The sequence below is a fragment of the Panthera tigris genome, chromosome F2 (genome assembly GCF_018350195.1).
Source record: "Panthera tigris isolate Pti1 chromosome F2, P.tigris_Pti1_mat1.1, whole genome shotgun sequence".
Lineage (NCBI taxonomy): Eukaryota > Metazoa > Chordata > Mammalia > Carnivora > Felidae > Panthera > Panthera tigris.
Window position 1 is genome coordinate 54,104,281 of NC_056676.1, and position 25,769 is coordinate 54,130,049.

Below are 25,769 nucleotides of genomic sequence, written 5' to 3' on the forward strand. Positions count from 1 at the left end.
CTTCTCCAAAGAAGACATCCAGATGGCTAACAGACACATGAAAAAATGCTCAACATCATTCATCATCAGGGGAATACAAATCAAAACCACAATGAGATACCACCTCACACCAGTTAGAATGGCTAAAATTAACAACTCAGGCAACAACAGATGTGCTGGTGAGGATGTAGAGAAAGAAGATCTCTTTTGCACTGCTGGTGGGAATGCAAACTTGTGCAGCCACTCTGGAAAACAGTATGGAGTTTCCTCAAAAAGTTAAAAATAGACCTACCCTACCACCCAGCAATTGCACTACTATTTATCCAAAGGATACAGGTGTGCTGTTCCAAAGGAGCACATGCACCCCAATGTTTATAGCAGTGCTATTGACAATAGCCAAAGTATGGAAAGAGCCCAAATGTCCATCGATGGATGAATGGATAAAGAAGATGTGGTATATATATACAATGGAGTATTTCTCAGTAGTCAGAAAGAATGAAATCTTGCCATTTGCAACAAGATAAAAAGGTAAGTATCATATGACTTTACTCATATGAGGACTTTAAGATACAAAACAGATAAACATAAGGGAAAGGAAGCAAAAATAATATAAAAACAGGGAAGGGGACAAAACATAAGAGACTCTTAAATATAGAGAACAAACTGAGGGTTGCTAGAGGGGTTATGGGTAAGGGCCATTGAGGAAGGCACTTGTTGGGATCAGCACTGGGTGTTATACATAGGGGATGAAGGACTGGAATTTACTCCTGAAATCATTATTGCACTATATGCTAACTTGGATGTAAGTAAGTAAGTAAATAAATAAATAAATAAATATTTAAAAAAGGAGGGAAGAAAGAAAGAAAACATCTCCAAGAAGCCTTCATTTGTTTAGAACAGGAGAGGACAGAGCCCTTTAGTATTACTCAGAATACTAGTGCAGGGAACTGAGAGGTATCTCACAGGGGCTCTTACATGAACTGGCTGGTATTTAGTGAATTGGTTTTCTAGCTGTTCTCAGAGGTGATACTGAGACCACCGCAGGGGAGGGGAGGGAGGCAAATGGCAGGGCTCCGGGCTGGGTGTCCTGTGCCCCAACTTCACTTTTATGTGACTTACGTATGGGATTTTTATGTTGAAACATTAAAAAAAAAAAAAGAGCTACACCTTTTGGGGTGCCTGGGTGGCTCTGTTAAGCATCCAATTTTGGCTTGGGTCATGATCTCATGGTTCATGGGTTCAAGCCCCACCTTGGGTTCTGCACTGACAGTGTAGAGCCTGCTTAGGATTCTCTCTCTCTCTCTCTCTCTCTCTCTCCCTCCCTCCCTCCCTCCCCCACTCATGCTGCTCTCTCTCTCAAAAGAAATAAACTTAAAAAAAAAAGAGATACACCTTTTACAAAACTTAAACACTACTGAAGTATTCACATCTTTTAATACCAACTTTTCGGAGTAGCATTTAAGTCTTTTTGAGATTTTAAGAATTATTTGGAATTATTGTTGTAACCATTAGTTATAGCCGTTGTGACTGTAAGAGAATCAGCAGTCACAGCACAGTGTGTCTTCCAGAGATTTAAAAATATTACCTGATATACTATGGTTTTACTCTATGTGGACTTTCTAATTGTTTTTGTTTGGAACAACTGAGAGTTTGACATACTTTCAAGATTTGATTGTTAATTTCCTAGGTTATTCCTTCATTGTGCACACTTTGCCTGGTAAGATTGGGAATAAATGAATTTTGTAGAGTACACAAGTAGTAGACTCAGAAGGGCTCACTGAGCCAAAATGGAAATTAGAAACTACCCCTAAACCTTCTAAAATGAAAAGTCCTCAAGAGAAAAACATATCAGACCCAACCACTACTTAGGCAAGGCCTATGACAGATTCAAATCACAGACTTCCTTTCTCTCCTGCCACAAATGTCAGCAACGCTTGGCATCTGAGTGCAATGCATTTTTCCCCCTTTCCGAACAGCTCGACTTGGAAAGGTCAGCATATCCCTTTGGGAAAAAATCTTTTCTTATAAATTGGAATGTTTGCACACATAACTGTAGGAAATGTTTAACATTTGCTTTGATGGGACAGCAATTTGTTCAATAGAGTAGAATTGTTCTTCTTTTTCCATGTTCCTGCCTATTTGTTCATCACAGGCACACAATTACTGAAAGCAACTTTGAGTACTTCTTTCTATGAGATCAGATCATCCTGTCCACAAAACCAGCCAACGCCTTGGGCTTCCGAAAGGCAAGCTATGTTCCATCTTTTATTTACTCCAAGGGACTCATTTGTGAGAGACTGTTCTGAATAAAAGCAGTAATTTTCCACAGACTGAAACTCTGAAGAAGGGGAGGAAGGGTGGGGAGACAGAGGGTGAGGAAAAGAAAAACAGAACTGGTCCAGGATCTCCTGTTTCACCTTCGCACACATTCGTTTCAATGTGGATAGAATACTCAGCGTCCAATGTTTCAGATGAGATAATTTTGTTTGAATCTTTTGTTTTACTTAAAGAGGGACACAGATCATTATGACAACAAAGCAATTCACTGTTCGTGATCAGCTGCCTCCAATTTGATAATCAACATAAATATTTGTGGTTCATGGAGAATTCTTCACCAGAGCCCATCTTCCCATCCATCTTGAATTGATGAAGAACAGTGCTGAGTTTGTGTGTTATATTCGTTTCTGTAGCAACAGTGGATACCAAAAACAAGTTTATAATTTTTCTGAAGGTAAAAATGCTTTAATTTAGCAATGACTAAAAATAAACATAGGGAGGGACTGTAAGGAAGAAAACGGCATCTAGGTATTGGTCTAGGCTGGACTACAGGAAGGGACCTGAGTCAGCACAGCTCATTATTTTGGGACACTTCCGATTATTCACCTCCAGAAATAGTTTCCCTTCCATTTCAGCCAAATTCCTCTATGGTGTGCTAAGTGCCCATGTGTGCCCTCAGGCACGTGTGTATTCCAGTAGAAGAAATGTCCTACCAGAGACAAACTACCTGTCCACACGCTTGCCCTACATCCTATCCCTTCTCATCTTCTCTCCTTCACTTAATCCTTTCTCTCCTAGGTTATCAATTTCTTTCCATTTCTCAACTATGAAAGCATACAAACCTGTTCTATATCCTCTCAATATTGAAAAATAAAACAAACACTTGTAATTCCTATCCCCTTGTATCTACTACCAACTTCCCTACTCTCTTTGACATTGAAACTTATTTAAAAAATTAGCGGCACACGTTGATTTCTACTTTCTCTCTTCCATTCACTCTCCAACCCACTTCAATCGTCTATTTCTTCAAAGAAAATGATCTGGACAGTCACTAAGAGTTTGTCAAAGCCAGTGGGCATGCATCTGTTCTCCTGTTACTCAACTTCTTGGTTGGATTTCCACAGTTGACCACTCCACTCTTGAATCGCTCTCCTCTCTTGATTTTTCCCAGTACTACCTTCACCTGGTTTTTCTCCTACTTTTGGGCTGCTTCTTCTCAGCCTGGTTTGTTGGTTCTCTATCCTCTGAATGTGGACATGCCCTACGACTCAGTCTTTGGCCTTCTTTCTTTCCTTATACTCTCTCTGGATGATTTTATCCATCCCATCATTTTAATAGCATGTAAATGCTGAAAAGCCCCAGGTTTATAACTCCAGCCCCAATGACTCCTGTGATTTTCACAGTCATATGTAAAATTATGCACTTGACATTTCCACATATATATTTAATATATATTAATTATTATTCTCCCTAATGCATTTCTCTTTCCATTCTCAGTAAATGGCCCTACCATTGACTCAGGTGCTCCAGAGTCATCCTTAATTTCTCTCTTTCTTAAACTCTACCACTTCCCCTCCCCACATCCGATCTCTCTGCAAATCACCTCAGTTCTAAGTTGTATCTTTATTCAAGTTAGTCTCTATATCCACTTCCACCTCCAAGTTGTCATAATCACTCATCTAGACTATTTCACTGGTGTCCCTGCTTCCACTCCTGCCTGCTTACAACGCCTTCTGCACATGGCAGCCATAGTTACAAAAAAAAAAAAAGGAAGAAAAGAAACAAGAAAAAAACCCCAGATTATATCACTGTCCTGTTTAAAGTCCATTCATATTTCTCATTGCACCGGGAAGGAATTCAAACCAACCCTAACATGGTTACATGGCCCCATATGAACTAGCTTCCTCTCCACTTCTCCCAGGCGCCTGCTTACTCCACTTCTTCCTCCACTCTAGCCACTGTGGCCTCCTTGATGCCCCTTCACATGCCCAACCCCTTTCTGACTCAGAACCTTTGCTTTTGTTCTTTTTGCAACAATTTACTCCCATATCTGCACATACCTGGCACTTTTTAATCCATCAGTACTAATGTTATTTCTTCAGAGATTTGTTCCTTACCATTATTCCTGTTACTCTTGGTCAAAACACTTCATTTACTTGGAAGTACTTAGCACTTAGTACTTACCTAAAATGATTTTCTTCATTTATTGGCATGTTCTGTGTCTTTCACAGACAGAACCTAAACTCCCTGAAGGCAGAAACCTTATCTGTCCCTTTCAGTATTGGTGACTGATCCAGTGAAGTGCCCAGCACCCAGAAGTATTTGTTGGGTGAATTAATTCATTCAACGACAATTTTTAGAACCCCTACTATGCATACTGAAAGCAACTTTTTTAAGTTCTTGACATACATCTGTGAACAAAACAGAACACAGATCCCTGCCCTCAGAGACCTAGTATTTTAGTGGGGGAAATGGGCAATAATCAAGACATAGAAAGTCAAAATACAGTATGTTTAAACGTGGTAAGTGCTATGGGAAGAAGAGTCTCTGGGTGAGAACTTAGGATATTCTCTTCGCTTTGTGGTAGAGTGGAAAAAACCATTTGCTTTGCAGACACTTGAAATCCTGGCTTCTAGAGATGAACCATGAAACTGTGAGCATTTTACCTCTTTGAGGTTTAGCTCCCTTATCTGTAAAATAGAATAATACCCCACCTCACAAGGGACAAATAAAGTAACAGAGATCAAATATTACCTCATCCTTCCCAGCCACCCTATTATTCCAAGGGGAGGAAGCATACGGTGCTAGCACATTCTCCCCCTCTGCATCCCTGACATGCTTAAAGAAAATCAACCCAACTTTTCTGAAAATACTCAACACATCTTAGTGAATAAATGTATGAACAAACAAATGTATCAGTAATTTCAGAGCAATCAAAGCTACTTTCAGTCAGAAACAATGCTTTTTTAAAGACAGAGTAGGAAACCCTCGCCTCTTTTAATCATTGTTTTCCCTCTTTCTCATTTCTTAAGTCCATTTTTTATAGACCCCTACTGATAAAGAAGAAAGTATCCATTTAGCCTTTCTCACCATTTACAGAAGTAAAACCACACAGGTAATTATTTTACGGGAGGATAAAACATTTATTTAAATGTAAACACTAATCTTTATTTTCATCATGCTGAAGTGTGTGGTTACAAACAATTTCCAATAAAACACTATATAATAAGCAAAAAATAAGTTAATACATCGTAAACTTACATACAGTCTCATCAATTAACAGGTTTAGGAACAAACAAGCCATTTCACGACTTTGAAGCTACATTTAGTAAAAAATTGCAAACACTCAAATCTTATCAACCCCAAGTAAGACGCTAAGGAGCTATTCAAGACTTCTTCAAACCAATTACACAAGTACAGTTTTATTTTTGGTTACAGTCCCCTGCTGTGCACAAGACCATTGGAATGCTGTAACAATTACACATTTTAAAACGGCACAAAGCAAAGCAAGGAGATAACATGCCAGCCTTACAGAAGCTGTCTTGAAAAGTGCAAACTCTGCATTTTCTCTTCCTGAACCACTAGGATAAGAACGGGTACCTCAGACGACACGGCAGGGTCATGAGCATGCTTTCTCTACCACTGGTGGGGCAATTTACTTGAACCAGGTCTCCATGCCTTTGAAGATACCTCCGGTTTTAAACAGTGAACAGGCTTCAACTAAATATAGTGCAAATCAAATACCGAGGAGCAAAAACGACAGACTAGAGGCCGCCGCAAGTCGACCTGCTGTTTCTCCACCTGGCACGACGCCACACGGGACAGATTGGCACACGGAAACGACGACTTCTATTTTAGGTTTTGATGTGAAAGGCGGAGCGGCGGAGCGAATGCAGGGCGACCACACAGCAGCCCCGGAGCAAGGCCCCGATGTTGTAGATGGGATCTGTCCCCCCTCTCTGAGTACTGAATGCCCACAGAACAGTGGGGACCACGGGGGCAGCCACAGCCAGGAGATCCACCAGGAAGCTGCTGCTCCAGTACTGCGTCCCGACGGCCCCGCGCGACAGCGGGATGATGCCGTCCAACCTCTCTTCCGTGGGGCCTGCAAAATCCAGCTCGCTCATGAGGCGGGTTGCGGGAGCTTCCGGATCCACCGTGGCGGAGGGGGTCTCCACGGGAGACAAAAGGATGGCCGAGTTGGGGTTTCTTGGCGTTAAATCCACCATGAACGCAGAGACGGACTCGGGGAAGCTTTCTGTCGAGTCAGCCCCGGACTCGTCAGGCGATGCTGAGCTCGAGGGCCAAGGGTCCCGGAGCTGGAGCACGTGCTGGATGAGCTCCGAGACGGCGGGGCTGTAGGGCACCACGTCGGTCTGCACCGCTCGCTCCACCACCGCACTGCCCTCTTCCTCCCCCGCCGCCAGGGGGAGGCCGTCGAGGGCCGCTGCCGCGGGGGCGGGGTGGAGGAGCTCCAGGTCGCCGGCCTCTGCGGTGGCGGCGGTCACCATGCCATCCAGCAAATCTGTGCGGTCGGCCAGACCGTCTCCCACCAGCGGCTCGCCGTCGGCCCCTTCCTCGGTGCCCTGCTCCTCCGGAGACAGCCCGTCTGCCATCTTGCCGAAAGGGGGGCCGAGGGGGAAGCTGTTCTCTGGGGAATCGCATGGGAAGTCCAGGCACAGTTCATCCCTCAGGGAGCCACTGTGCGCCATCTCCATGCTCTGCAGTAGAGACTCCAACTTCTTGTTTTGAATATTTATGTCCACAAAATACTTCTGAATGCCTTTATCTTTATCAGCCAAGCTGCTCCTCATAGTTTCGATGACCTGTTTGAGCTGTTTGATCTCCTTCCTGGCTTCCTTCAGGGCCAGCTGGGCCTCCACGCGGTGGCACTCTTCTTCAATCCAGTCTTCCCTCATCCGGGCCAGCTGGGACTTGAGCTCCACAATCTCGCTTTCCCTGCAGGGAGAAGGCAAGGTCAACTTCCAAGCGGGCGCCTAGCGATTCTGCCCCAAGGCCAGGAGCCCAGGCTCTTGCCCTTGAAACTTGGAGGTTAAATCAGTTTTGATTTTTTCTTTTCTCTCACAGGTATTAGCCGGGAACTGCCCCCCTTAATTGCAAAATAGCAAAAATGAGAAGAGTAACTAGAATCAGAATAAAAAATGTGACTATTGTCTGCTTTTCTTTTCGAGTGCTGTCAGGCGATGCGCGAAGTGTAAGCATTAGCCTCTATTCGGTATTTAATATTTGAAATTTCGTTAATAGGACACATTAGAGTTTCTTAGCCTCCTTTTATGTCCGTAGACCACCTTTTTCTTATATCTACACTTTCTGGAAGTAAAGTTCATTTCACTTTTAATTACCGATCAAAGATGGAAGGCAAACTGTTAAGTTTTAGCCTTGCAGAACTGTTCTGATCATATTCCAGTAATAATTTGAAATTTTTTTGAATTATAAAATGCATATTGCAAGGACTTTGTGAAAAGTCAATTATTCCCTCTCTTCTCAGGGGAAAATGCTAGTGGATCCATCCTACACTGAAGAAAATCTATCCCATTTTTTAGATCCTTCACAGGACCCTGATTTCAAGATCTTTGTTGGCGATTCCTCCTGATAGATAATTTCTTCACAGTCAATGTAAATACAAGTCCTCATATTCTCAGTGGATATGAAAACCAGGCAGTCAGGATCCTGATATACATGAGAAGATGTTGTTAATTTTGCTTCTCTAAGTTTAGACCGGAGTAGTCTCCAGTTTCATTGCCTTCCCGTGCTTCCCTGCCATGACTGCTCAAACCCTCACAGGGATTCTTCAAATCATAAACAAAGCCTTCCAGAAAGTAAGGTCTGACTCACGCCACCCCTGCCCTGAACTCTCAGCCACCCTGGTCAGAGCTCCATTCGTCTATCCCAAAAAGTTCCGAGGGAAATCATGAAGCAGAAAATCTGGCCTGCCCCAAGATGTCAAAGGTCTTTTCTCTGTGATAAGATCTCTTAAGCATGGGCTTTTTTTTTTTTTTTTTTGGTTTTTGTTTTTTACCTCAACACTTAGCCAAGAATAATGAACCTCTTCCTTCGGCCCAGAAATAGCTTGCAGGAATCATAGTGCACATGGCCGTCCGCGCTCTCAGAGAGATAAACAGGACTCAATAGGGGCCCCATGTGTGACCCTTACTGCTGGAAGTATGGGATTGTTCCTGCCAGTGTTCCTGCCATTTAAAAATAGCCACGCACACACCCAACCCTTCATGTCCGAGCTGTACACACCCAGAAGCAGAGGTTCCCCTCAAACCTTAGAGGGTCCCCGGTGCTCCTGAAACAGCCAAATCACTGAGGAATAGGAAATGGCTCTTTTGAAAGGCTGATTTCAGGAATTTACCAAAAATTAAAAAAATTTTCTTTTCTATTTCTCTATAGTGTGGGTTTGTGTTTCATTTCATGGAAAAAGAAACCATCCTTAGCTCAGCGTGCAAGGAATGCAGATTCACCTTTCATGAAGCCGGCGCTCCGATTCCTTCAGCTTGGTCTTCAGGTGTCTCACTGTAACCTCTTTTTGCTGCAGAGGAGTCAAATATTGCTCTGGGTTTGGGGGTTTGACACCATGATTTTCACCACAGGACATGTACCTTCCAGACCGCCTGAAACAATCCAAGCAACGAAATGTTACTTTTTCTATAAAAAGAAAAGTGACGGCACAGCTCACAGCTAGGGAAGGAAAGACAGCTGGGTACCGGGGTCTGAAACCTCAATGATGCAGGATTCACTTAAGAAGGGGGTTGTAATGTTACCTGCTGATCTTAGGACTGCTCATCACTCAGGAGAGTGTGGGGAGGGTGTTTGTGGAGAGGGTGTACACAGTGGAGAGGGAGGAGTTTTCTATGGCTTAAGAATGACCTCATACAAAATAATACATGATTGTGCACAGGCCTGCCTGTGGACTGATTCAGAGTAATGCACTGTTAGAGGACAATGAGTGGGACGGGTGGAGGGGGGAAGGACTGGAGCGAGACGGCCTGACTTTCCACACAATGTGCCACTGCCTAAACATCCCGATTGTTATTAGTTGAATTCAAACAGTTCCAAAATCAATCCCTGGCAAGAGTGTGCTGATTTGGTGGAAAGTTTCCTCATTCCAAAGGGGAAAGGCCACTCCACTGTCACCAGAGTGTGTGTTTTGTAAGAGAGATGCCTGGTGTTGTAGAAATCTTCCCGAGCTGGAATGTCGGCCCCTCTCAGGCCTGGCCGGGGCTGGGCATCCCTGCTGGAAGACAGCTGACTAACGAGAATGGCCACCCAGAAGGAAGAAGGCCAAGGAAGGAGGGCTAGCAGCTTTCTCCCCAGCGCTGGAGCCCTCGCCCTGGTCCCGCTGAACCTGCACTCCATCCAGATGGCCTGTGTCCACCTCCCAACCTTCCAGTCCCCCTGTTGTGGCCCCTTTGGTTGTGGAGGTCCTTTTTTCTGCAGCCTCACGCACCCCCCCCCAGGGACTAATTAATTCCTTGCTTGACTTTCGGATTTCATTTCAATGTCATTTACTCTGATCCCTCCAGACTGAGTTGGACAGCCTCCTGACCTCTTACAAACACACGCAGCAACAGGTACTTGCAGAAAAGCCTTAACATGTCTTTGTCACTAGATAAGCAATGTCTTTGGTATCGTCTGGGCAGTTGGCACACGGACCCTCCCTGCTGTCTACTGTCCCATTTCCAGTGCTTTACACGGTCCCTGGCACAACATGGCACTCAACACATACCTGACATTTGAATGAACACGTGGATGATTCTTTCCTGTTCTGGGGACCCTCCCCCTGCCACAGTGCCATTTTTCCTCCCTATCCAGTCCCTCCCCGGGCTGCTGAGCCTTACCAGAAATCATGGTTTGAGTTCTTTCTGCAGCTGCCCTTGAAAGATCAGCTTAGTGCGGGAAAGGAAAGAGAAGTGGCTTTCTACAGAATAAGGCAGGAGCTCAAGAGATGCATAACTTTTTTTAAGTTTTTAAATTTTTTGAAGTTTATTCTGAGAGAGAGAGACCATGAGTAGGGGAGGGACAGAAAAAGAAAGACAGAAAGAGAAAGAGAGAAAGAGAGAGAGAGAATCCCAAGCAGGCTCCGCTCTGACTGGGCAAAACCTGATGTGGGACTTGAAGTCACGAACCTGAGAGAGGTAACCGCCTCCTCTTTTTTTCTAAGTTTTTTAAAGAAAACTTACCAAGTAGGACACACTAAGCCCCACGACCTGGGAGATGAACAGCACTCACCTCATGACTGGGCTGCAGTCACTTCCTTTGTAGGAGCCGGAGTTGCTACTACTTGGGGAAGAAGGCGCATAGCTGGGATGGATGTTAACGGGACTCAGCTGATTCCTGCACAGCATGGACAGGAAGTCCTTCTCCCGTGGGGAGGGGGGGCTGTTGCCAGACTTGTACGATGAAGCTCCATTACTCCGCCCATGGGGACCTCGGCTGGGAGAGAAAACATGAGAAATGTTAAAATGCTTGGGGCTCCCAGTGCTCAAATGCTAATACTTAACTCCTGCTAAAAGCCAGTTACTACTAAGGAAATCCAAGCTTCAGAGTCGAAAGGGGCAATATAATTACCGTCCTCAGGGACGGCCTTGTTGCCGCCTGACTGATACTTTCTTTCCTTCTGCCATTAGCACAGGCAACCTCACCCTCTGCTGTTCTTTCAAATAGTTTCTGACCATAAAGCTTGTTTTGAATTAATCCCAAATGCCTGTTAAGAACACAAACCATGTAAAATATTGATTTGGTTTAGGTTCACTTTAGAGGCTGTTTTGAAGATGTGGTTTTCATTCCAGTACACCTGTTTTAGCTTAAAAATGTTTGGGTTTGGTTCATGCTGGCGGAAGAAAATGAGGGTGGTTCATTTGGAGTGTGAGGGAAAAACGGGGTTGCCCGTAAAGGAAGAGGAGAAAAGAGGACAGATAAACAGCTCATATAAGTGTGTCAAGCCTACAGTTTTAACCACCTATTTTCTTTCCATCCCCGATGACTTAACACAACCTTTATCGTTTAACTGCTGAAATGTTTTAAAGCTGTTTCTTCATTCCCTGGCCTGTTATTTTGCCCCCTAAGCAAGGAGGCTGACTCTCTGGCTGGAGTGGCCTTTCTAAAATGGAATTGGATATCACTGTCCTCAAAGCCATTCAACAGCTCCCCAGGGCCTCAAGAGGACCGATCCCACCTACCTATCGAGCCCATCATCTGCCACTCCTCCCTTCCCCCGCTGTATTCCAGAATTCCAAACAACTTACACTCTCCTGATGATCCATGCTCTCCACCATTTTCATGTTTTTCAACTTATCATCTTCTCTGCCTAGAATGCTCTCCCACTCCCTACCCTAACCCTTGGGATACTTACAACTTCGAGACTGATGGAAATCCACTCCAAGCAGCCTTCTCTGGATTCTTCCTTCCCTAGGCTTGTATACGTGTGGCTCCTTAAAGTTCCCTAGTACTCCATGAAAACTTGCATCCTGGGGTTTATTGCATTGTCTCACAACTACACAATTGTTTGTCTTTCCCACTAGACTAGGGCCTTCTGAAGGCAGGAACACAGTCTGTTCTTTTATATCCCCACTACTTCATGGCACATGCTAGATGCTCCCTAAATGACAGCTAAATGAATAATTTGGGTTTGAGCCTTAGCAATGCCACTTACTAGGAACTTGAGCAAGTAAGCTACTAAATATATGGGGATATATAATAATAACCTTTTTTTTTTGTCCTCACAGAGTCGATGTGAAAATCCAATCAAAGAATGCACGTGAGTGCATCTGATAAGATGTTAAGGGCAATTCAGCTGTAGGATATTATTACAGGAAAAACTTGTTCAGACTTCCCTATTAATCTCGTTTCAGAGATTTGGCACCTACTATGTAAGGCAGCATCTTGAGAATGTTGAAATTACTTAAATAGGATAACAGTTCTGTGTCAGAAATATTTCTTGTTGACATTACAAGAAAACGAAAGAGAACAAGATACCTTTCATCCACAAGTACTGCTTTTTGACAATCCCCTCTTTGCAATTCTGATTTACATCTGTACTCAACTGACACGTCTCAATGAGAAACGTGCATAAATGTGAGTGTGCGTGTGGGTATACTTGGCTCCAAAACCACACTTACTCAAAATCAAATATAATTTCAACTAGCTGTCAACCCAGTAAATCACACATAAATGAAACATCACCAAATTCTAAAGTTAAAAAGTTCTTTCCTTTTGAAATCATCCAAAGGGACTCTGCCTCCTTTTTGTGAGAAGGGGACACTTTATATGGAACAGATGGGCTGATGGCTTTGTGACAAACCAACTCAGCAGCCCAGTGGTGCTGGGCTGAGCAGCAGAAAAGAACACGACGGGCTCTGGCTTGGATCTGCTTCTCCACACTTCACTTCCGAGTCTACTGCAACCAGCCTATTTCTCAATGTGACAATGAGAAATATGCAAGATTCCACACTACAAGTCAGGAGAGACAGTAAGGAGCTAACCTTAATTTTGACCTGGGAATTCTCTTCTGAGTCGACCTTCACCAATGACCTTCTGTGCCCCAGCCCTGTTCCAGATGCTTTATGAACACAGTTTTACATTGATTTTGAGCTTCATGCTATAAAGCTGGTACCTCTCGTTTACATTATGTGAAGTGTGTGAAGTATTCAGTTATGTGAAGTGAGTGAGGTTCAGGGAAAAATCTGGTCCAAGAACACACAGCCAAACTAGGATTTAAATACAGATTTTTGAATGCTACAGAAATGCCTCCTTCTTACTTTACACAAATAGAATATATTGTTTGGAGCTTGTAAACAGGTATATTAGGTACTATGTATATGGTTATTACCTGAAGAATTCACCACTGACTTTTTACTTAGTGCAGTCACTAAGATACAAATTAAGTTAGATGGGAATTTTTAATAACTCACCTGCGATACTGAATAAATAAAATCTCTTCAAGTATTAAACATTACTATAGTACAATAAAATCTTCAAATATATTTCAGGAAATGAGTTATTAGACTATAATAGTTGACTTAAAAAAAAAGAAACTACATGCTTAAAAATATCAGTCTTGGGGGGGGGGTGCCTGGGTAGCTCAGTTGGTTAATTAAACGTCTGACTTCAGCTCAGGTCATGATCCCACGGTTCTTGAGTTCATGTTCCCATCAGGCTCTTCACTCTCTGATCTTCGGTCTCCCTCCCTCTCTTTCTGTCCCTCCCTCATTCCTGCACTCTCTCTATCAAAAACAAATAAACATTAAAAAAAATGGAAAAGCTTCTTTAAAAAAATATCAGTCTTGCTCTTTACATTTAGTTTAGTTCAAGTGCTAACACATATGGGCACAAAGTCATTGCAAAACATTTTCAAAGGAGAGGCTAGGGTTCCATATTTGTCATGGCCATGAACAGTCAAACTCGACGATACCTTCCTCAGTCCAGTCTAAATCCCTTGGTGGTGGCGGACAAGAAGAATGCCTTCCACAAAGAGGAGACAGAATTCTGTGGACCCTGCCCACTTCCCGAATACCTGAATACAGTAAATGGAAAGTGAGAGAAAGGGAAAAGGGAAGAAGGGAACCAACTTCATAAGGGGCCTAGGTGAATTTCAGTCCCTCCCCCAACATTGTCCTTTACTTCCCGGTAACATTATCATCATCATCATCATCATCATCACTGTTATGGGTTGGATCATGTCTACCCCCCAAATTCATAATGTCGAAGTCCTAACCCCCCAGTACCTAAGAATGGGGCCGTTTTTGGAAACAGGATTTTAAAGAAAGGTAATTAAATTTAATTAATCCCAGTCCAGTCTGACTAGTGTCCTTATAAGAACAGAAAACGTGGACACAGGAACAGAGAAAGGTTACGTTGAGGAACAGAGACAAGATAGACTTTTATAAGCCAAGGAGAGAGGCTTCCGAAGAAGCCAATCCCGCTGACATCTTGATCTTGCACTTCTAGCCTCCAGAATTGTTGAGAAGGTAATTCCTGTTGTGTAAGCCTCCCAGTCTGTGATACTTTGCGCCAACAGCCTGAGAAAACTAATATGAACATCATCACCACCATCGCCGTCTTCTTCATCATGTCCACTAGTATCATTTTTACCACTACTGACTAAAACCCACTTAGGACGCTTTTACTAAATTCTGGACACCATGTTAAGCACTCATATATTAGCTCATTTAACTCAGTGAGGGAGATGCCACTATTAACCCATTTTCCAGAATGGTAAGTCTCAGGGCTCTGGGTCATGTACCTAATAAATAATGGAGGCTAAACTAAAGCCCATGTTTCTCTGACTCCAAATTCCAATCTTTTTTTTCCCTTCTCATTTCTATCTGCCTCTGATTCGATTAGGATTTTAGTTTAAGAAACAGAATTCTTCAGAAATGTTTGCAGAGTTGGCCTTCATTAAGAAGAGATCCTTTGTAAATCTTTAAGTTTTGTGTTTTAAATCCCCTGTCAAAAATATTCTCACCAACTCCACTTGTTTATTTCTCCCACTCCTTCCCCAAATGTTCCTGCTCACCTTCCTCCCAGGAGCTAATTTTCCACAGAGAAAATTCATTTATTACAGGAGAAGCAAGCCATTTAAAAGGATCATAAGCTATTATAAAGTTTGGCATGAAAAAAAAATTAAAAAAAATAATAAAGTTTGGCATGGATACCCGGCCCATCTAGAGGAGCTGTTCTCACTGCAAGATCCTACAGAGCACAAATATTACGTGAGATGCCCAAGATACCCCATCACAGAAATCTACTGACTGTGCTCTGTGCCTGGGTCAGATAAAAAGAAGAAAAAAAGTGAGGATCATGGATAGAACATTGTCAATTCCAATTTTCCATTGATGACGCCTGTATCTGATTTGCATGTAATTCTATTTAGCTATTTTATGATTAACATGTCAATTTTTAGTCACTTGGAGAAACCATGGATTCCAGACTAGACAATTTTCTGTAAGGCACTCAGTATTGTTGACATTAGCTTGGAAATTAACCACAAACACAAACTTCTTTGCAAGGCTTAATAAAATTGGCCTCTTCCACAGGCCATTTCTTTTTTCCTTTGCTTTGCTTTTTGATACCTTGTACCATGGTATGTGCTAATTTTCTTGAATGGGTTAGATAAATGGTTTATTCTCAGAGCAAGCCACATCTGATTTATACTGAGAATGTTTATATTCATGTTCTGTGATCCCAGAGGCACTTTATTTCCAAATTAGATTGTGTTTGGGGATAGAACAATTGTGCTTTTTCATTGTGGACTTCACGCTTTTGTTTGCTTGTCTGGCTTCAGCTTTGTTTTTTAACAATAAAACTTCACCAGAGAGGGTCTCAGGTCCCTTTATAAACATCAGTTAAACGTTCTGCTCACCCAAGAGGAATGGGAAATATTTGCTTGCTGAATCCTGGGAATGCAAGTTTCCAGAAATTAGCTAGTTTTTCTCCAGGAAGAGACCTTAAAAATTATGTGGTCCAACCCTTTTTTTGCAAATTTGGACACTACGGCCCGGGAAAGTCCAGTGACCTGCACAAAGTCTAAAAACAAATCATCCCCAGTGTCTTGCTGCTCACTCCATTGAACTGTTTGGGTCCCTGGCTCAGAGCTCAGCTTATCACAGAGCTGTCCTGGAACCAGCCTATTTAAAATGTACCACGTATCCCACTGCTCTCAATATCCTTTCTCTCTGTGTTTTTTTTTTTTTTTTTAATTTTTTTAACGTTTATTTATTTTTGAGACAGAGAGAGACAGAGCATGAATGGGGGAGGGTCAGAGAGAGAGGGAGACACAGAATCTGAAACAGGCTCCAGGCTCTGAGCAGTCAGCACAGAGCCTGACATGGGGCTCGAACTCACGGACCACGAGATCGTGACCTGAGCCGAAGTCGGACGCTTAACCGACTGAGCCACCCAGGCGCCCCTCTCTCTGTGTTTTTAAAAATAATTCTATTATTTATGTATTTATTGTCTTTTTTTCCTACTAGAATGAATAGAATTTCCATGGAGTTTTGTTTACTGCCATATCTCCAGAACCTGTCTCATAGCAGAAGCTCAATAAATACTTGTTGAATGAATGAAGTCACTGACAGTAGGAGAGAGTCCTAGGGCTTACAACCTTTCCTACCAAATGTGAATGGTGGGTCATGATTTCCCACAGTTCCTCTCTTCCCGCAACCCAAATAGCATCATGGTGAACATCTGTTGATGCTTGGTATGTTCTAAGCACTGACCCCACACTATGTGTATATAAACCCTATGAAGTAGGTATGGGTATAGTCCTATTTTACATATGAGAAAACTGAGGCACAGAGAAGTTAAGCAACTTGCTTAGGGCCACACAGCCTATAGGTGGTGGAGCTGGCATTCGAACCAAGGCAGCCTGGCTCCAGAGCACAGATACTTAGCTATTCTGCTCTAATGTCTCTTTATGGTGGTGGCCACCCACGCCATTAACTTTAGTCTTTTTTCACCCCCTTCCCCTAGTGACTGTTGGGAGTATTCAGGGGTCACTATGAAGTCAGAGGTTTCACAGCCAAGAGACGACACAGTCATGAAGGAGGGCAGGTAGGAGGTGGATACCAGGTGAGTACACGGGTGAGCAAGAGAAAGAGAAAGCAGAGAAGGACGAGCAGACACACAGCCAAGGACTGGATGAGAGACAGCCACCGGGTAGACACATATTGGTCAAGCCCTGTGACCACAGTTGGTAGGACAGGGGAAAGTTTCAATTTCAAACCATTATAAAAACCAAAACCTACTCACTGAAAAATAACAAAATCATAAACGGACAGTAATCCAGGTGGTTCTATAGAAACATAAAGTACAGGTGAGTCACCTGCCTAAAGCGTCTCAATAATTACAGAGCAGGAGACGGCGCCTACTTGCGTGAAAAGGAGGACCGCTTGCTTCCAGCAGCAGACATATGGACCTCAGGAGCGGAAATGCTGCCCGTGCTGCTCGAGGAGCTAAAATCAGCTTCGCTACCTGAAAAACAACAGGGGAGTGAGAGAGAGGCCTGAAGGAAAGGAAACCTGAGAATGTGCTGGCCAGCCTCCTGCCTCTCCGGTCCGGCTCCCGGCGCGGCGCGTGCACACTCGAGCGCAGCAAGTGGCAGGATTCCAGACTTTCTAGGCTCCCAGCCTTTCCCTCAAAGCAAACAAGAGAAGGTGCAAGTACAACGACATCATGTCATAAACACAGCTTAGAAGCACGGTGAGGCCAGTTTCATAAAAACACCCATCATCCGGCTGATCCTGCACAGTGACCCAAGGTTGGGGCAGAAACGCACGCCTCTTCCTGTGTGTCGGGCACTCCTCGACAACATCAACGTGCAGGGCCCAAACTTTAGGCAGAACGAAAAGCAGACTTGTCAGTCCCAAAGGAGTTTTTCCAGGAGAGTTTATCTTTGGGCTTTTGCAGTCAGCTAGCCATACTTGAATCTGGCACATTAGGGTCTGGAGAGAATCAGTCTGTTAGAAGCCGTTGGGAAGAAAGCCTGGGTCCGGATAACTGCTTGAACCGGCACTATCTGATCAGTGACTCTCTGACTCCAGCTGCTGTTTTTCTATTAAGAGCACAACCCTAACAAAAAGCAGAAATGGAACATTTCCAAACAGAATGAAGAAAGTTCAGTGACAGTGATGGAAACTGGATTATACTGATATGTGAAGTTTTACTTGGCGGGGGGGGAGCGGGTAGGGGGATTGTTCATTACTTTACAAAAATCACATTCTATTTTGAGCACAGACTACAGTTCAGTATGTAATTAGAAACATGCTGTGTTGCAGAATAATTAATATGAATTCATTTCTAACAAAAAATACATAGTTCTGGAATAGTAATAATGGAAATATTCCAAGGATTGCCTGGGGAAGTTAAGGAGAGTGAAAGATGCAAAAGAGAAGAAGTGGGAAGAAGAAAGAGAAGATTTAAAAAAAAAAAAGATAATGTTCCATATGCTTTTGGAAAATAAATCTAGGGATACAATTTTATTTGACCTTATCTCTCAACTCCTACAACACAATTTATGACTCTTCTGGTCTAGAACCCAGAGCCAACTCACATTTTTGAGTTGAGGAAAATATGAATAATCTAAATCCTTTGAGATTCTAACAACAATTATCATCACAATAATAACACAAGGCCCTATAAGGACATGATTTCTATTCTTTGTTTCTGTTAATCTTGACAACTCTGTAAGGCAGACATATATCTCACTATTCTACACTGAAGAAGTCAAAGCTGATTTGTCCAATGCTTGTGGGGGAAAAGTCCTGGCCAGGACCAAGTTCCCCTGCCACTTCTCCATACCAGGCTGCATCCTCAGGAAGGCAGCGGGAAGGAGGGGCGCCAGGGAGATTCCTGGGTAAACTATATACTACCATCTGCCTAACTGCCAAGATGACCCACTGGTACAAGACACAGCCAGACTGGCCCACTGGTGAACAGATCCTCTCACTGATGGGTTGTATTTGTTTTGCCAGGTGATGGCAAGGCAGAGAGAGAAAAATCCCTTTCCTGGCTTCCAGGACCTCTCAGGAAGTGCAGCCTCTTGTGGAAAAGAGACCAAGAATGACCTCTTAGCACAGATGTCAGCAGTGAATCCCAATTCCCAGCAGAATTCTGGGAGAACTAGGGTGGCAATTTATCAGGACTGAGACCGGCTATTCCTTCTGGATTTCAGAGACTGTCTAACATTGTAATGAGCTCCCCAAATGTAATTAGTTGCCTCTGAGTAATGCACTGGCTAACCTGTAGTATTTTATAATCTCAAGGATTCATCATTGGTAGTGCTGTCCAGCAATACGCCAGTCCTCATGGCCTTAATCAACCAGCCTTGCCGGCTAGTAAATTATCAGGTTGGTTATTAAGTGATAAAGGCAGACATTTTTCAAAAATAGATCCTGTGGTTGCAGCCACCAGGTTTGAGATATTCTTTTCTAACATAAAATTATGGCTCTGAAACACCCCAATTTTCATTCCTTAAAAGAAACACAAAAGCCCATCAATTATAACTTTACTACCTGAATAACAAGAGAAATTCTAGAACAAAAACAGACAACTGCTGAAAATCCATTGTTTCCTCAAGATGACTTTGATCTTTGGTAATTATGTACTCTGAACCGAAGGGACAAGTCTGTTCCATGTTTTATTGCTATTGGAACTCAATATATTGACTCTTAGGTATGGGCAGGGTCCAAGGTCACTTTTTTCGTATACTTCTCTAACATACCTTCTGCACTCTGAAAGAAGTTAGAAGACTCTTTTGGGGTACCCAGTGGCTGCATTCAGGACTGAGTAATATTATAGAGAAAAATGTCTATGCTACTTACGCCATTTCAGTTTCCTATTTTTTAAAATACATTTCCAGTTTGGTTAATGCAATGTAAAGTCAATACACTCTTTTGAAGGGGTACAAGGAAAGGTCAATTTTACTACATCATTTACTAAGCAAGACAAATAAGAGGAAGACCGGAGACCTGAAAAGCCCCGATTTATCTACTAGCTGGCAACAAAGACTCAAGGAAGGAGAGGCACTCTGTTTCTTTTGAATTTGTATGCAACTAGGTTATTGTTGTGGGTGCTGTAGTTCAATGCTCATTTGTATTACTAAAATCATACAAAGAGAGTACCTAACCTAAAAACACAGGCCCTGAGTCAGACAGACCGGGTTCAAATCCTATCTCTACCACTCACTTTAGGCAAATTACTTCACCTCTCTGTTTCAGTCTCTAAATCTGTTAAACAGAGATGATAATCATGGCATCATGTTACTGTAAGCAATGAATGTGTGTGTGTGTGTGTGTGTGTGTGTGTGTGAGATGTAGTAAGGTCTCAATAAGTGTTAGCCATTATTACTCCTATGCAGGGGTTAAAAGGACAATTTTTATTACACATTTCCTTTGTAGAAAATTTAGAAAATAGCAATGATTCATAGGACAAAATGTAGTCTATTATTCCATCACCAAATAAATAAATAAATAACTATAGTTAACCTTTTGGTATATAATTACTCAGCATTCCTAGTAAATACATTACTATGCAACCTAATTGCTTTTCTTTTAATATGTGAGTATCTTTAAACATACTACATTTTGTTTTATTAAATCAATGAATATATAGGCTATGTCCAATTATTATATTATTAGTAACAAACACTACGTGCCAAAAACCATTCTAAGCATATTTACTTATTTATTTTTAAATGTTTATTTATTTATTGAAAAGTTTTTAACATTTATTCATTTTTGAGAGATGAAGAAAGACAGAGCATGAGTGGGGGAGGGGTAGAGAGAGAGGGAGACACAGAATCCGTAGCACGTTCCAGGCTCTGAGTTGCCAGCACAGAGTCTGACATGGGGCTTGACCTCACGAACTGTGAGATCATGACCTGAGCTGAATTCGGACACTTAACCAACTGAGCCACCCAGGTGTCCCACATATTTACTCACTTATTTCTCATGACAGTACAGACTCCAAGGGGTAGGGGACAATTATCAGCCCCTCTCACAAATGAGGCCAAGAAGCTGAGTGACATGCACAAGGGGACACAACTCCCAAGAAGTAGGGGCAAGACTTGAACCCAGGTCATCTGACCAGGGTCCATGCTCTTAAAATACAGGCCTAATGTTTCATGGATATTCCAGGGAATGCAAATTTATACCCTTGCCTGCTATTCTTCTTTTTTTTTTTTAACGGTTATTTATTTTTGAGACAGAGAGAGACAGAGCATGAACGGGGGAGGGTCAGAGAGAGAGAGAGGGAGGCACAGAATCTGAAACAGGCTCCAGGCTCTGAGCTGTCAGCACAGAGCCCGTCGCAGGGCTTGAACTCACGAACCATGAGATCATGACCTGAGCCGAAGTCGGATGCTTAACGGACTGAGCCACCCAGGCGCCCCCTTGCCTGCTATTCTTTAGAGTAAACGTCTGCGGGAATTTTTAAGTCAAAGGATATGCTCAATTTCAAAACTTTTAATATACATTGCATCATATGTATTTTTGGATGGCATTAGCCTAAAGCTGTTTTTGTGGTCAAGAATGTGTTTGCTCCCATGTGCCTGTGAATAGATACCCAAAGGTAAATCTCTGATGTCACAGAGAATACTCTGACAAAGCAAAGGACACAATATTTGGCTGTTGAAGACTTGTGCTTGATCAGCTAAACAGGGTTTGAAAATATGCATATCTAAGTCATCCTCATCAATATTGTCTTCGATCAGCTGCTGGCATTTGTGGAGCAGGATTTCAGGACTGAAAAGGGGAGGATGAACTTGTTTTGTCAATGTCCTAGTGACTATACATCCTGCAGCAAAAGGCATTCTCCAACTATCAAGAAGCTCAGCTCGCTGGCCTCCAGAAGCTCTGGTGGTTCTTGTTTGGTAGGTAGTACCACTGTACTCTTGCTAGGGTAATAAGCATTCTGTGCATGTGATGGTGAGGCCAGGAGTTAGAAAAGGAAAAATGGAAACAAAAATAGTATGTGCAAAAACTAATAACTAGACTTATTGTTTTGAAACACTGCCTGCAATCTGGTCTCTTTGGACATTATTATTTTTGCCTGCTTTCAGGAGACTTTGGAGTCCTCCTCAAACATCAGAGCATCACAGGCCTCTGAAGACAGTTGACTAAGCCGTGTTAAGCCATTCTAAACCACTGATTGAAGCAACCCCAAACCTTCCTTTATCCTTTGTCATTACAAAGCTATCGAATTAATTCAGGTTGGCCACCTATATCCCCACCTCAAACAGAGGCAGCAAACTAGAAAAGAAAAAAATAACAAAAAAATAGTTCCCCATCCTTTCATCCTCCCCCTGTCCCCCCAACACACACACAGATACACAGATATTTTATTTCAAAGTCTCTAGGGAGGAGAGGAGCCATTTTCACTGAAGCCAAGCAGAGCGATTAAGGGGCAACTGGGGCGGTGGACACATGTAATTACAGAAGACACTCTAAAAAAAAAGCTTCTCTAAAGTAGATTTGGTAGAACAGACTCTGAGCTGCGAAGCCTTGGGGCACCTAGCCAATGAATCCAAGAAATGCTTCACAACCTAAAGGATTTTTAGTTTAGTTTTTGCAAACTATTCCCTAAAACCCCTATAGATGTTTATCTTAGAAAAGGAATATTTGATCAAAAGATCAATAAACTGATTGAAAATATATACACAAGTTTTCTTGCATTTCAGAAGTCTTTCTGAAAAATTTTAAGCATCATTTTCATTGAATTACAGAAAGGATTTATCTTCATTCTGAATGATGTTCAATAGATGGAGACACCGTAAATTTAAAAATATATATATATATATATATAAACAATTAAAAACAAAAGGAAGTTCAAATTTAAAGTATTTAGAGAATAATTTTGTATTGAAAAATATGACTACATAACTGTAAAACTGCTTATGGGAAAGCGGCAGTCAAAAACAAATAATAAACTGAAAGAAAATATTTACAACATATGACAGACAAAGGGCCAATCTCCTTAATTTACCAAAAGCTCATACAAATAAGAAAAAAAAAAAAAACTAACAGAAAAATGGGCAAAGGACATGAACAGGCAGATGGCAAAGAAAAATAAATGATCAACCTACACAAATAGCCATTCAATCTCATGTATAACATTATAAATGTAAATGTAAACAAGGGTTTTTTTTTTCATCTACAAGACTGGCAAAAAATTAAAAAAACAGTTTGATATCGCTACTTCTGTTGAAGGTTTGGGAAAAATACTCCCATAAGAGTTAGCAAGAGTGTGAGTTGGTGTAATATCCATAAAAAAGAAAGCTGTATTGCTAGGAATTTGTCCTGCACCTAAGCATCAAAAAAACAACCTAACTGCCCATCAATAGTGACTGGTGAAATCAGATGATACAGGGACCTAAGAGTATAGTCTACAATCATGACAAGGAGTGAGTGACATGAAGCTGTGTGTGCTGGAGTGAAAACATCTAGAAGACCTGTTGCTACATAAGAAAACCAAGATGCAGAGGCGCCTGGGTGGCTCAGTTGTTTAAGTGTCTGACTTCCAGTTTTGGCTCAGGTCATGATCTCACGGTTTGTGGGTTCAAGCCCCATGTCTGGCTCCACACTGACAGCGTGGAGACTGCTTGGGATTCTCTCTCTTTTGCCCTCTCTCTGCCCCTACCGCATTCTCTTTCTCTCTCAAAATAAATAAATAAGCTTTAAAAAGAAAAAAAAAAGAAAACCAAGAAGCAGAATAGTGGGTATGGCATGCCTGATTTTGATAAACAAATCTTTAAATTATATATAACTGGCTACATGCATAGAACATTTTTATTGAGGGATAAAAAAGATCTGATGATAGTAGTTTCTCTTGGAAATGGGACAGTGGGATATAACAAGACCCTTATTTTCATTTTATATATTTCTGAGCTATTTGGCTTTTCTAACCATGTGCATATTACTCTTCAAAAAAAAAAAATAGGAGGCACTACAATTACTGGCAATTTATTTTTCCTTTGAAACAATCTAATTTTTTCTAAAGAAAAAGCATTTTATAATAAAAGCAGTCATGCCATTTAATATAGTATTAAGAGGGCCCTGGAGTCTAGTCACTTGGGTTTGAATCATGCCTCTTCTAACTCTGTAAAGCCTTAAGCAAATCATTTACCCTCTCTCTCTGCCTTCGATGCCTCATCTGTGAAATGGAGATGAAGATATTAATAGTAAGTATTGTTAAGGGATTGCAGGAATTAGGTGAAGCATGCAGAGAAGTTAGAACAGTGCTTCGTACATGGCAAGCACTCAGTATATGTTAGCTATTAGTATTTCTAGTTAGAACTACTGGTACAGTGGCTTGAAGGCCAGAAGAGAGCTTTTTAAACACCTTTCCCTTAAAAAGTCCCACAATAGGAAATGCCTTCTCTTATTTAAGTCAAACATTTTTCTTTCTTTTTTTCTCTTTCTTTCTTTCTTTCTTTCTTTGTTTATTTTTGAGAGAGAGACAGAGAGTGAGCAGGGGAGCGGCAGAGAGAAAGACAGACACACCGAATCTGAAGCAGGCTCCAGGCTCTGAGCTGTCAGCACAGAGCCCGATGAGGGGCTCAAGCTCACGAGCCACGAGATCATGACCTGAGCCAAAGTCAGATGCTTAACCGACTGAGCCACCCAGGCTCCCCTTTAAGTCAAACATTTTTATAATCACTCTTTACAAAAGGTGGCTCTCCTTCAGCCATTTGTCAGTGGAGAATATGTTTCTATTTTTTACTGTGTGTGTGTATGTGTGTGCATGTACAACAGAGTATGTCTAAAACATCTGTGGTTTTAAAACAAACTCCCTATGGTCTCCTCCAAAAATCTCTAGAGTTGCACCCAGGTTAGAACCTTGCCTTCAGAAAGTCCCCGGGAAAATGTACATAGGTTTGTACATTTATCAGAGGCCAATCCCCTGAGCCTGGTAGCTTGAAGGTCTGAGAAAAGGAGGGGAGGAGCATGAGAAAGGAGGCCCAAGAGGCCTGACAGGGTCGAAGACAACTTCACCTGTTCACTCCTTTATCTTGGGTTGCCTGAGCTGCCTGTCTTGGCAGAAATACAGGGAATACACCTGCTAACCAAGAAAGTAGATGAAAGAAATGATAAACATAGAGGGTGTAAAGAAACTTCAAGAAAGCAGGAGGAAGTGAACATTTCTGACAGGAACCCAGGATACAACTAGTCTCCCTTTGCTTCCCCCCCAGGGAAAATTAAGTCTGTGTATTGACCGACTTGAGTAAACTACAGGAAGGACACCAGGTGTTGTCTGGTTTCGTGAATGACCACCCAGCTTCCCTGGGCTTGCTCTCTTCATTAGTAATAAGTAAATATGTGGCCCTTTTAATTTGCCAGAGATGGCCAGGAAGAGAACGCTAGATGAGAGATCCATCAACTCAACCAAAGGCCAATCAGGTGTCAATCTGGGATCCTCTATCACCACTGCCATGCACTACCCAGCATCAGCAGAAGGAGGAGCCAGCCTGCAAAGTCACACACCCAACAAGCTCTACCTAAAGAAGGCACTATAACAGCCTGACTCCATGTATATATGTATGTATATATGTATATGTGTATGTATATGTCTATGTCTATGTATGTGTGTGTGTGTGCGTGTGTGTGTATTTAACAAAAATTTCTTGAGCATGTGCCATGTGCTATGTGTCAGCCCCACTCTAGGTGGATAGCAGTTCCTATCTTGGAGGATTGTTGTGAAGCTAAAATAAATGAAAAGTGAAATGCATGAGATGTGCTTGACAGGCTCATAAATATTTATTTTATACTTATTAATAATGCAATGATTCTTAAACCTTACTGTGCCTAAAGATCACTGGAAAGTTGAATAATAGTGCAGACTTCTGGGTAACAGTCACAAAAATTCCAGTTCAGAAGACCTAGGGGGAATCCAGGAATCTGCATTTTCAATAAATCTCAGATGACTGTGCAGCCAGCGGTCACAGACCACACTGGGGAGGAGAGCTCCAAAGATAAAGAGCACATGGAATCTCC

At 42.2% G+C, this 25,769-nt stretch overlaps 1 protein-coding gene across 4 annotated transcripts in view; it reads right to left on the bottom strand.

Moving 5' to 3' along the window:
* Nucleotides 1-5,579: 5,579 nt before the first annotated feature.
* SYBU (syntabulin) overlaps nucleotides 5,580-25,769 on the bottom strand; it is a 74,025-nt gene continuing 53,835 nt past the window's right edge. For all 4 annotated transcript variants that reach the window (XM_042973256.1, XM_042973255.1, XM_042973258.1 and 1 more), the window contains 4 exons: nucleotides 17,151-17,253; nucleotides 10,513-10,716; nucleotides 8,745-8,894; nucleotides 5,580-7,215 (listed from right to left, as the gene is read on the bottom strand). In XM_042973256.1, coding sequence (XP_042829190.1) covers nucleotides 6,111-7,215; nucleotides 8,745-8,894; nucleotides 10,513-10,716; nucleotides 17,151-17,253 — 1,562 coding nt within the window. In that variant the 3' untranslated portion in view covers nucleotides 5,580-6,110. The remainder of the gene's footprint in view (nucleotides 7,216-8,744; nucleotides 8,895-10,512; nucleotides 10,717-17,150; nucleotides 17,254-25,769) is intronic.